The sequence below is a fragment of the Pipistrellus hanaki genome (assembly GCF_964339955.1).
Source record: "Pipistrellus hanaki genome assembly, chromosome: 12".
Taxonomy (NCBI): Eukaryota; Metazoa; Chordata; class Mammalia; order Chiroptera; family Vespertilionidae; genus Pipistrellus; species Pipistrellus hanaki.
Genome location: NC_140514.1, coordinates 56,147,160 through 56,159,999, shown reverse-complemented (window position 1 = coordinate 56,159,999; position 12,840 = coordinate 56,147,160). Strand labels below are relative to the sequence as shown.

Below are 12,840 nucleotides of genomic sequence, written 5' to 3'. Positions count from 1 at the left end.
ATGGAAACACAGAGCCTTCTCAGCATTCCTGAAGTTCTCTTCTACCCTTTCCCCAGAAGAATGAACCACTGTCTGACTTCCGTCTCCATCGTTGAGTTTTACCTACTAACGTTTGTTTTACGCACTTTTCTGTATGTTTTATTTCCTTTTAATAAAAAGTCTTGTTCACAAAGTGGTTTGTCGTAGAGCTGCATTGTTTTGAGCCTGTCGGAAGAGTTCGATGTCGTGAACCCCAGCTGGGTGGAGGCCCCTGGGGCTCCACAGACCCTGGGTGGGTGCGGCTCCGATCGCAGTCCTCCACTTTCAGGAGTCTTCCCTTTGGCTTTGTCTTCCAACATGTCAGCATTTTGACTGATATGTCTGGGTACGGATCTCTTTGCATTTTTTCCTACTGTGTGTCAGGCTTCCTGGATAATTTTTGGATTAATGTTTTTCATCAAATTTGGGAAGTTTTCAGCCATTAATTCTTCTTAAAAAATATTTTTATTGACTTCAGAGAGGGAAAAGGAGAGAGATAGGAATATCAACGGTGAGGGAGAATCATAGATCGGCTGCCTCCTGCATGCCCCCTACGAGGGATGGAGCACACAACCCAGGCATGTGCCCTTGACCGGAATCGAACCCAGGACCCTTGAGTCTGCAAGCCAACGCTCTATCTACTGAGCCAAACCAGCTAGGGCCAGCCATAAATTCTTAAAGCATTTTTCTCTGTCCCTTTTCCCTCTCCTCTCTCAGTATCCCCGTTTTGCATGTGTTGGTGCACTTAATGGTGGTTTGCATTTCTCTGAGGCTCTATTTATTGTTTTCTTTTTCCCGTTTTTCAGATTTCATGATCTTTATTGATCTGTCTTCGCATTCTCTGGTTTCCTCTCCTCCCAGCTCAAGCTTCTCTAGTGGTTTCTCATGTTGGTTATTGCATTTTCAGACTCCAGAATTTCCATTTGGCTCTTTTTAAAAAGGTTCACCGCATTATTGGTATTCTCACTCTGATGAGCAATGGTTATTATAAATGTTCCTTTCATTCTCTAAGCATGGTTTCCTCTAGGTCTTTGAACATGTTCACAATAATGCTCAGCCAGGTCAGAGCTTCTGCTCAGCCCTCTGAGCAGACAAGGCTTCTAAGAGTGTGGCTGCTCTGTGTGTGGCTTGGCGAATGCTCTCACGTCTCCTGCCCGTCCTTGATGCTCCTCACTTGTCTCCTGGGTCCCCAGCGGCAAGTGGGATCTCCTGAGGGCGCTGCTTCCCTGGGTTTTGGGTAAACTGGCCAGTCTGCCATTTTGCTTTTTGCTACTAATCTCATGGAGCTACTAGCTCCCTGGTAGTTGCTTGCCACTAAGATCTGTTTTTGACACGCTGGGTAATTTTAGGTTGGATACTTTTAGTGTAGCTGTGTTTTTAACCAGGAACAAGTAAGATGTTCCATAATGAAATTTGGAAAGCTTTTGCTTTTATTTTTTTGGAATACTGCTATTTTTATTTTCAAAAGCACATTTGCCAGAATGCTTTTACTTCTATGTTATTGTGGAGGAGAGGGACCACATGCTGACCTGACAAGCTCAGGGGAGGCCTGCGTGGCGGTCCTGCAAACTCAGAGACCTAAAATAACCACAGAGGATGGTCTGAAATTAAACTTTAACTGAAAGCAGTTATGGTGGGTAGTCACCTCCTAGGCTGGTATCGTCACTGACAAGGCCAACCTCTGCATCAATTGAGCCTATTGTCCTTTTGCATCTATGATAACATACCCTTGAAATGTCAGGGTAACTTGTAACTTCCCTTTTTCTGGACCCCTTGGGGCACAACTTAATGTGCTGGGCGCCAGGACAGATACCAGATTCCTTCATTATCCTGTTAATTGTTCCTGCACCCATCTAAGAATGTGTCCATCATTTTACTATTTATCCAATCCCAGGGGTTCCCGCTTTGCTTTCTCCCGTCTCTCCAGTCTATCACCAATGGATTTCATGTAACCCACCTACGTCCCTCCTTTGATGGCAATGTATAAATACAGATGTAACCCGCCATTCTCTGGAGCATTATCTCAATCCATTGTCGACAGCTTGGCTCCAGTAAACGCACAGAAGTTCTTTACAGGTCTGAATGTTTTCACGTTAACGTTATAAAGTAGACGGTGGCAAAACAACTAACAAGGGTGGTTTATTCTTTCTGAGCAGAGCTTCCAGCTCACTCACTCTGGCGGCCTGGCTCACGGCCTGGCTCACGGGGTCAGACGCCCTCTGGTGGCGGCCTGACTGACGGGCGGGGCTCCCACCTGCTTTCCCTGGCACCGTTCCATTTTATAACAACTTATCTTTTTGATGGAACTATTAACAGAAGTCCCCTTTCCTCCAGTGATCCTTTCTAACCCACCCCATCCGCGGCCCGGCCTTTTCCACTCTATGGTGTGTGTCCACGGGCTATTTGTATATGCATACAAGTTCTTTGGGTAATCTCTTCCCTCTGGGAATCTTCAGTCTGTTCCCTGCTTCCATGTCTCTGGATCTATTTTGTTTGTGAGTTTATTTATTTATTATTATTATTATTTAAAATATATTTTTTACAGAGAGGAAAGGAGAGAGATAGAGTTAGAAACATCGATGAGAGTCATCGATAGCTGCCTCTTGCACGCCCCCTACTTAGGATATGCCCGCAACCAAGGTACATGCACTTAACCGGAATCGAACCCGGGATCCTTCAGTCCGCAGGCTGAGGCTCTATCCACTGAGCCAAACCGGTTTCGGCTGTGAGTTTATTTTGTTCATTAGCTTCCACATATGAGTGACATCATGTGATACTTGTCTTTCTCTGGCTTATTTCACTTAGCATGATACTCTCCAGGGCCCTCCATGCTGTCTCTAAGGGTAAAGATAATTATTTCTTACTTCTGCATAATATTTCACGGTGTAAATGTACCACAGCTTTTTTGTTGTTTTCTTACTGGAGGCCATTTCTTCCATTGGTTTTAGAGAGAGTGGAAGGGAGGGGGGTGAAGAAGAGAAGAGATGAACACTGACGTGGGAGAGCCGCATCAACCAGTGGCCTCCCATATGCACCCCAAATGGAGTGGGGAGCCTGCGGGCTAGGTATGTGCCCTTGACCAGAATCGAACCCGGGACTCTTTGGTTCTTGGCTGGTGCTCTAGCCACTGAGCCACCAGCCGGGGAAACCTCAGCTTTTTTACCCACTTTTTTTCTGATGGGCACTTGGGCTGTTCCAGATCTTAACTATTGTAAACTGCACTGCTATGAACATAGGGGTGCATATATTCTTCCTGATTGGACACCCTATCATTTTACCATGAGGCATTGTCTCAGAAAACGGAGGACCACAGGTCAGCATTGCTACTCTTTTGAATATGCAAGGCTCGAGCTCACAAACTGTTCAGAGCTTTCAGGGGTGTAGCCTGCTCTCCAGGTGACTGACAGACTGCCCAGCCAGGAGCTCTGGGTGGCGTGTATACAGCAGTGATCCTGCACTTCCTGCGGCGCCAGGTGCCCTCGATGCTCAGGCGCCGCGATACACAGAGCGAGCTGCCATCTCCGGCCTCTCGGCGCGGTGCCCTTTGCAGTCCTGCACCTTACGGAGAGAAGGCAGGTCAGTGCAAGCTCCCCGACAGGAAAGCTCTGAGCTCTCAGGGCCCCAAACTGCCTCCACTGTCACAGGCTCCCTCAGAACTCATGTCACTGCATCAAGTCAGAGCATTAAGTCCAGGAGTTTGGGGAGAGGTCAGAGAAGGCAGCGTGTGCTGATGGAAGCTTGTCAGTGAAAGGTGTGATCCAGTTTCAGTAACATGCCCGCCCGCGAGGGCCCGCCCCGGACAGTGCACGGACGGCGCAGCACAGTGGATCACGCAGCCTGACTGTGTGCTCACTCCCACTCGGTGCTGGGTAGCTTTATTGCAAGTCATACAATCACGCTGCGGGCCTCACACGTCAGGAAGTGACAGCTGTAGGGACCAGCTTGTCATTACTTTCAAGTTCCTGACATCTTAATTGCACTTAAAATTAAATATGCGGTGAAAGGAAGATACATTTATAAAGATATTCAGCGGGAAGTTTGCACTTGGATTTGCCTGGCTTGGTTATAACAATTCACAACCATCTTCCCACCTCAGGTCTCCATAAGGGTTTCTCCTCCCGGGACTGGGCTAGTAGGAGGGGGGAGGGTTTACACAACATGACTAGTGACTATCGCTGAGAAGCAGAGGAAAGCCTGGTGCGGCCGGAGGAGGCGCTCCCTGCTGCCCCGCGGGGACAGGGACGCGGGGACAGGGACATGGGGACAGGGCCGCGGGGACAGGGCCGCGGGGCCGGGGACGTGGGGACAGGGACGCGGGGAGGGGGCTGCGGGGACAGGGACGCGGGGAAAGGGCCGCGGGACAGGGACAGGGGGGGACAGGGCCGCGGGGACAGGGCCGTGGGGACAGGGGGGACAGGGCCGCGGGGACATGGCTGCAGGGACAGGGGGGGACAGGGCCGCGGGGACAGGGCCGCGGGACAGGGACAGGGACAGGGGGGGACAGGGCCGCGGGGACATGGCTGCAGGGACAGGGGGGACAGGGCCGCGGGGACATGGCTGCAGGGACAGGGGGGGACAGGGCCGCGGGGACAGGGCCGTGGGAACAGGGGGGGACAGGGGGGACAGGGGGGGACAGGGCCTCGGGGACAGGGCCGCGGGACAGGGGGGGACAGGGCCGCGGGGACAGGGCCGTGGGGACAGGGGGGGACAGGGCCGCGGGGACAGGGCCGTGGGGACAGGGGGGGACAGGGCCGCGGGGACAGGACCGTGGGGTCGGGGCCGTGCTCAGATGTCCTTCCCGCAGTCGGGGCACAGGATGTCGTCGCGCTCGGTGAGGAAGCCGCGGCCCACCAGCGACAGGGAGCACTTCTTGCAGTTGAAGCAGTCGTTGTGCCACTGCCGCTCCTCGAAGGAGATGTACTTGGTGCCGCCGAGGCCTGTGGGCGGAGGGGAGGGACGCGGTGAGCACAGCCGGCTGGCGCGGGGCTGCACCGGGATTCGGCTCTGCTCCTGGGAGTGGGTCCAGGCACAGCCCGAGGGGCCAGGACTCCGAGAGAAGCAGCCAGAGAGCAGCGTGTGGGACGCACCCGTTCCAGCGTCCGTGTGCCCCCAGAAGGCACCGACAGCTGAGCGCCCTCACCAGGCGCGGCCGGCACCCACAGCTGAGCGCCCTCACCGGGCACGGCCGGCACCGACAGCTGAGCGCCCTCACCGGGCACGGCCGGCACCGACAGCTGAGCGCCCTCACCGGGCGCGGGTGCGGCGCTCGCTCCCAGGAGGGCGAGGGGAGAGGCTCCTCCTCCCTGGGATGCCGGAAGGACCGCACCAGAGACAGGATGGCTGGGTGTGGAGGAGGTGCGCTTCCTGCAGGGGGCAGCCGGAGAAGCCCCAGCGTGCCCGGAGGTGGCGGGAGAGGGCGAGGAGGCAGCTCGGGAAGGTGTGTGGGCTGCAGGAAACTGCCAGGCTCTGAACAAAACGGTGGGAACGCCTTTCAGTTGGGGCGCCTGGCCCGGACTGATGACTGACCCCTGTCACACGCCTGAGGGCACTGCTGCTGTCACCAGTGAGGGTGCGGCCTCAGAGCCCTTGGACTGAGGTAGATCAGGGTCCTGCTGTCTGGGAGTTGGGATCGATTCTGGTGGGATTTAGATCATGAATTGCAATTAGAGTTCTTTCCGATCTACCACATTAAACATGAGACAGCCGCACTGACTTCCCCCTTGGCACGGGCTGCCGTCTCAGACCAGGAGGAGAAGCCTGTAATTCGTGGAAAGGCAGTTGCTTTGTAACTCAACAGGCGAGGCTGAGAACAGCGTTAAATCTCTAACGTGGGGAGACCGGGCCCTGGCGCTCACCCCCAGCGGGAAGGTGAGGTGGGGAGGCGACCGCTCACCGCGCCTCGCAGCGCCACACGCGGCGCTCTGTGCACACTGCGGCCGGCCCGCACCGGCAGGCAGCTGTCCGCTCACTCTGCTGTGACACTGGTGCACTGTGGTGGTCTGACTCCAGACTGAACCCACAGTGGCTCCCAGCTATGCCTTGTTTTTTATTTTTGTTACAGAGAGAGGGAGGAGGAGGGAGAGGGAGACAGCGAAACATGGGTGTGAGAGAGAAACATGGATCGCTTGCCTCCTGTAAGCACCCGATTGGGGATGGAACCCACAAGCTTCTGTGCTGGCGTCGTCTTCCACTCTCCCTCCCAGCCGCACCCCAGTTTGTGTGGCCACTTGTGGGGAGCCCTCCGGAGACTGCAGTCTGACCAGCCGCCTGGTCCCCGCACTGAGTTCCTGTGTTTCATAGATTAGGCCGGTGCCTGTCTGCCAGCCGCTTTGCCCAGCCGTTGGGGAGAGGAAAGAACTACCCGGAGGGCCAGGGTGGTGCACGCTGGGGAGGCGGCCCGCTGCGAGGGGAACTCCCCGTCACCGCACAGACGGCTGCCACAGACACACAGACTGTGGGTCTGAGAGAACCGGCCACAGCAGAAGCAGGGCCTGGGAACAGGCCACCCACGTGGCGTCAGGGCCCCGGTGAGCCGAGGGCACGCGCTCCCTGTCCAAGTGTCCAGGGCGCCAGGCCGGAGGCGGCAGGAAGGTCAGCTCAGGCCGAGGCCTGGAGCGCGGGCCGCCTCCCCCACTGCCAGGGGCGCTGCTGCGCTTCGCAGACGCCGGGTTCTTACAAACCGAAGGCCAGACCTCTGCCAGCACCACGCACGGCTCTTTCCTGCAGGGCCCGCACCGGCCGCAGCCTCTGCAAGGTCTTCCGTGCAACAAGCCTGTGTCAGACTCTCCCCGCCAGCCTCGGCTCGAGGAGGGGCAGGGCGCGGCCTGCTGGCCCCAGACACTCACCGCTGATGGGGTTGGTGCAGCCGGCACACTTCTTGGCATACAGGTCGCAGAAGCAGTCCAGGCAGTAGGCAAACTCGTCCCGGGACGTGAAGTGCTGCCCGGACAGCGGCTTCTTGCAGGCGGTGCACACGAAGCACTCCTTGTGCCAGGGCTGCTCCCGGTAGGTGACCCCTCCGGCGGTGATGGGCTGGGAGGCAAGAGGGCAGGGGTCAGGGTCAGGGCCTGAGGCAGAGCGGCCTCCAGGGAACGTCAGTTCTGGTTCAAGGTCACTGAGAAACCGCTTCCGGGCCCTCAGTCCCTGCTGCAGACCTGGCTTCCTGCTAGTGACGTGGGTACAGGGTGCCCGCCCTCCATCCTCAGGGTGCTGGACTGGGCGCAGGCGTCAGGGGCAGGAGGCAGTGCCGGGGTGAAGGCAGAGCCTGCGGCGAGGAGGGCGACCCTAACCTAACCCTGACCTTGAAGGCCTTGTCTGTAATGACCGGGTCTCCCTGGTCCAGTCACTGCTGCGGAAGAGGCTAAGGCCACGTGGGGCGGGTCTGCGGGGCCGCAGAGCGGCTGGGCGGGCCCCAGGCCCCCTCCTTGCCCGTCTCAGCTCCAGGACTGCGTGGGAGCCAGGCACACCCTGGTCAGCAACACCTCCGCCTGACCCGCTACTTCCTGTGTGCACTGTTGCTTTCCGTGTTTAGTTAACCCCGTGGTTGGCAAACCGCGGCTCACGAGCCACATGCGGCTCTTTGGCCCCTTGAGTGTTCTAACGCCACTTCTTCAAAATAGACTCGCCCAGACTGAAAACAGACATATGCACATGAGCCACGAAGTTTCAATCGCACTGTACGTGTGCACCCGCACATGGTATTTGACTCAAGGGGTCAAAGAGCCACATGTGGCTCGAAAGCCGTGGTTTGCCGACCGCTGAGTTAACCAAGGGATGAGGACAGAGCCGAGTCCGATCTCAGCTGGCCGCGGGCCGTCGTGCAGGACGGAGGACACTCATGGCACTCACAGTGCGTCCTGAACGCCCTGCCCGCCCTGTGTCTGCTCCTCCTCAACGGACGGACGGGCAGGACTCGTCTGGCAGATGGACAGCTGGGACCCCGAGACGGCAAGTGACTTGCCTGAGAATTCAACGCTAGTAAACGCAAAGTATGTACAGAGACCAGGACTTCCTTCCATCCCGTATTCTCTTCATTAATTAATCATTATCCAAATTTATGCAAACTATGTTGGTGGCAAAGTGTCTCTGAGGCCACAGGCGTGTCTGTGGCAGATGCTCCATCTGGAGCCCCCTCGCTCTGCCATCCAGACCCCACACCCCGCTCAGAGGCAGGAAGGAGCCTTCGGCATGAACGTGTGCTGTAAACACACACACGGGCAGCCCACACCTCCCCACGGGAACCGCAGTGAGGTGGGGAAGGCCGAGCCAGAGGACCGGCTAAAGGGCAGCTCCGGGCTCTCACTGAGGAACAGCAACAAAAAGGGAGTGCGCAGGGAAGAGGGGGCCATGGAGGGATGAAGGAATAAACAGCACAGACATGTGGTGTGAGAGGGGGCACAGGGGAAATGGAATTCAAAATGGTAAAGAAAAATGGAAATGAGAGAAGGAAAGGAGGTGGAGACTGAAGAAAAGCCTAACGCTCTGCCCTCTGCAATGGTGCAGGCAGGTGGCAGGAGGGGACGGGCACGTGGCACAGACAGAAAGAGGGCGGGCGGTGTGACTTAGTCCCGTGACAGCAGCCAGGGCGCTGGTGGCGGTGCAGGTGCACAATCCTAGCCGTGTCAGGGCCTGTGTGTGTGTGTGAGCGGACACAGTCCTCACGTGTCAGGGCCTGTGTGTGTGTGTGAGCGGACACAGTCCTCACGTGTCAGGGCCTGTGTGTGTGTGTGTGAGCGGACACAGTCCTCACTGAGTCAGGGCCTGTGTGTGTGACCGGACACAGGCCTCACGTGTCAGGGCCTGTGTGTGTGTGTGAGCGGACACAGTCCTCACGGGTCAGGGCCTGTGTGTGTGTGTAAGCGGACACAGGCCTCACGTGTCAGGGCCTGTGTGTGTGTGTGAGCGGACACAGTCCTCACGTGTCAGGGCCTGTGTGTGTGTGTGAGCGGACACAGTCCTCACTGAGTCAGGGCCTGTGTGTGTGACCGGACACAGGCCTCACGTGTCAGGGCCTGTGTGTGTGTGTGAGCGGACACAGTCCTCACGTGTCAGGGCCTGTGTGTGTGTGTAAGCGGACACAGGCCTCACGTGTCAGGACCTGTGGGTGTGTGTGAGCGGGCACAGGCCTCACGTGTCAGGGCCTGTGTGTGTGACCGGACACAGGCCTCACGTGTCAGGGCCTGTGTGTGTGTGTGTGAGCGGACACAGTCCTCACTGAGTCAGGGCCTGTGTGTGTGACCGGACACAGGCCTCACGTGTCAGGGCCTGTGTGTGTGTGTGTGTGTGTGTGAGTGGACACAGGCCTCGCCGTGTCAGGGCCTGTGTGTGTGTGTGTGTGTGTGTGTGTGTGTGTGTATGTGCAGACACTGGGAAAGGAAGCTACGCCCGAAGGGCACAGTCGAGGGGGGACAGGACAGGCGGGAGGGAGACGGCTTCCTCCCGGTGCAGGGCTCGCCTCTCTAACCTAACGGCCACACAGCCAGGGCCCGGGCTCCTGGGGACGGGTAGCTGATGGTCTGCCCTCCCTGGTCGGCCATCCCCTGACTGCCCCCTCCCACCGCCTCTTTTCCTTTCACAGCCGTTGGCTTCCAGAGCAAGATAACAGAGACCGCTCTGGGGTCTAAGTTCTCACATCAGCCACACATCTGGGAAAGGAGAAGAAAGGAAGGGAGGAAGGGAGGGAGGGAGGGAGGGAGGGAGGGAGGGAGGGAGGGAGGAGGGAGGGAGGCAGGGAGGAGGGAGGGAGGGAGGGAGGGAGGAGGGAGGGAGGGAGGGAGGCAGGAAGGGAGGGAGGGATGCAGGACTTTCTCTCAGACCACAGTGCTCATGCCTGAAAAGCCTGGAACACAGGCCCCAGGGGCCAGTGTCGGAGCACAGGAGAACCATGGACAGAGGGCGACAGGTGTGACTTGGTGCCGCTCCGTGTCACAGCCGTCACCTTTCGGGAAGGGCGAGCGGTGGGCGTGGCCCACACTGAGCGTGTGCGAGGCCCAGGGCTCGGTACCTTTTTGCACTGAACACAGTGCAGGGCGTGCTGCTTCTCGTAGCAGGGCACGCAGAAGTTCTGCTCGTCCTTGGGGATGAAGCTCTTGGTCCCGATGGGCTGCTGACAGCGGTGGCAGGTGAAGCAGGTCTCGTGCCAGCTGCTGCCCTTGTACTCCATCTTGCGGGTGCCTGGCGACAGGCAGGAACAGAGCGGCGCTGTGACCGATGCTGGGTGCAGTCTGCCCTGGGACCCGCCCCCCGCTCCATCTGCCCACAGCGAGGGCTTCGCCTCCAAGGGGGAGGCTTTGTGGGTTGTAGAGAGGGGCCCACTGCTGTACACCCAGCTGCCAGAACATCCGGACACACTCAGTGTGTGTGTGTGCACATGACGTGTAAAATATTCTCATCTCTGACCTTCCCTCTGGCCAAGCAGCCAAGGACGTTGTCAGTGAACATAAGACCCCAAGCAATGCTGTGCAAGTGCATCCTTGGTGTCTTCTGAAGCAAGTCTGATTCCTCACCAGGGCTCAGGAACCGCCCTGTCCCCCGCAGGGCGTCCTGTGGGCACAGACCTGCAGAAGGTCTGCAAAACATGGCCAGCAGGTGGCAGCAAACCTCGTCTAACAGAACCTGCATGGCAGACGGATTCTCCAGATGGAGATTTTTTTTTTTTTTAATTGATTTCAGAGAGGAAGGGAGAGGGAGAGAGAGAGATAGAAACATCAGTGATGAGAGAATCACTGTCCAGCTGCCTCCTGCACGCCCCCACGGACTGAAGACCTAATCACGCCCTTGCCTTTTATAACATTATGATTTCTTAAACCAATAGATCTTCCTAAAATAACACCTCCCACATGCTGGTCTCCTGCTCAGAACTCTTTAGCATCTCCATTTCCAAAGCGAGCACACCAAAAGTAAAACAAACTCGGAGCTCGACAATCAGTCCCCAGCAGAGTGGAGAGTCTGACCTGCATGACTCGGCTGCCTTCATTCCCTTCCAGTCACTGGGACCAGCTGCATTCATTTACCGAGACAGCAAACGCACAGCCCTCCAGTTCCCGCGGCACATCTCTCACTGCCCTCATGGACACAGTGGATTTTAAACGTCACTTTCCAAGGGCCTTTGTTTGGTTCTGTTGTTAATGTGGTGACCTTTAGAAAGTGAAGTATATTTGATATCCCTTTAAAGCTCCTCAACTAACAAAGTGAACCTCAAGTTCTTAAGTAATTGTTGTTGAAATGAATTAAACTTCTAACCATGGGGAGTAATAAGATCCCTTAAATGTTGAAACAGTTTATCAATGAAGACATTTTCAATTTAAAATCACAAGTCTAAATCCACGTACTGTAAGTCAGAATCGCTAGCTTAATTCACTCTTCAGACCAACTTTTTAAAACCCCACACATACTTTACCCACACATACTTTACACATACTTCATGCATCACTTCTGTGGGTGCAATTCTCTTCATGTGCCCGCCTTTAGTTCTAAACCTGCCCCGTAGGACCGAGCTCCCCTAACGCAGCAGCCTTGTGTGTGTGAGAGTGTGTGTGTGTGAGAGAGAGTGTGTATGTGTGTGTGAGAGTGTGTGTTAGTGTGTGTATGTGTGTGTGTGAGTGTGTGTGTGAGTGTGTGTGTGTTAGTGTGTGTATGTGTGTGTGAGTGTGTGTGTGAGTGTGTGTGAGTGTGTGTGAGTGTGTGTGAGTGTGTGTGTGTGTGTGTGTGTGTGAATGTGTGTGTGTGAGTGTGTGGTGGGGAAGGGATGTAAAGGGGGATGTCTCCAGCCTGTGCTCCATGGGCCACTGCGCCTAAGCCTGGCTCCGTGGTGGCTCCCGGGCCCTCCCGGATCCTCCCGGGCCCTCCTGACCGCCTCAGAGTCCTCAGGCCCCAAGTCCTCCCCTCCCGGTGGCACCTCCTGCAGGCCATCTGTGCCCGCTGCCCGCTGGCCATGGGACAGGCTCTGGGGGCTTAGTCTCGGCTCCACGGACTGTCTCTGGTCGATGTAGCTCTCCGGAAGGGATGCCAGATGAAAGGTCCCGAATGGGAGAGACTCTAGCAAACGAGCTGAAACTCAGACTTAACTGGGAGCTCTGTGCTCCTATTTGCTAACGCGCCAGGTCTGTCTTCCGGGCCCACTGGGGGCGGGTGAGGCCGGCCCTGCCTGTGCCGCCGGCAAACTGGCCACAGCCAAGTCCGCACCTGTGCCAGCGGCAGGTCCATTTCTGGGTGTCTCACAGGATTTGTTTTAAATGTCACATGTATTTGTTCGCTCTCGTTTTAAAAAGGAAACGTTTCTCTCTCCTGCAAAAATCCAAACAAAACAAACTACTTTCCTCCTAAACAACCAGGGACACAGCCCCCCCCTCCCCCCCCCCCCCCCCCAACCCCACGGGCAAGTGCCTGCCGCAGTCGGAGCTGCTCGGAAGGTGGGTCCGTCTGCAGAGGGCGAGCTCCCGGACGGAGCCCCGGTCGCCTCTCCACCCACTGGTCTCGGACACCCCGCTGCTGCCCGGGCACCGGGGGCGGGCATGCTTGCTGACAGGACCCCGACACAGATTTGCGAGCAAGTGGGGGAAGAGGCGTGCGCGGGCCTGACCTGGCATGATGGTCTTCTTGCACTCCTGGCACCGGGACGAGTACTCGTGGGAGTAGCAGTCGGTGCAGAGCAGCTGGTCCTCCTTGGCGGCGAAGGGCTTGTCCACCAGCGAGCTCTCGCAGCGGGAGCAGTGGAAGCAGGCCTCGTGCCAGTGCCGGTCCTTGTAGGACAAGTCCTGCAGGCCAGACACACAGTCAGAGGGCCGCTGCGGAGGCCTGCCAGCCCGCCAGGCGGACGGAGCA

The 12,840-nt window shown here is 57.0% G+C and overlaps 1 protein-coding gene across 6 annotated transcripts in view; it reads right to left on the bottom strand.

Moving 5' to 3' along the window:
• Positions 1-3,856: 3,856 nt before the first annotated feature.
• Positions 3,857-12,840, bottom strand: part of FHL2 (four and a half LIM domains 2) — a 49,213-nt gene continuing 40,229 nt past the window's right edge. For 4 of the 6 annotated variants that reach the window (XM_084900919.1, XM_084900920.1, XM_084900921.1 and 1 more), the window contains 4 exons: positions 12,599-12,773; positions 10,022-10,191; positions 6,864-7,050; positions 4,580-4,955 (listed from right to left, as the gene is read on the bottom strand). In XM_084900919.1, the coding sequence (XP_084757045.1) occupies positions 4,804-4,955; positions 6,864-7,050; positions 10,022-10,191; positions 12,599-12,773 (684 nt within the window). In that variant the 3' untranslated portion in view covers positions 4,580-4,803. Of the gene's footprint in view, positions 4,452-4,579; positions 4,956-6,863; positions 7,051-10,021; positions 10,192-12,598; positions 12,774-12,840 lie in introns of those variants that run through there. The other 2 variants (XR_014796510.1, XR_014796511.1) reach the window with 2 other exon arrangements.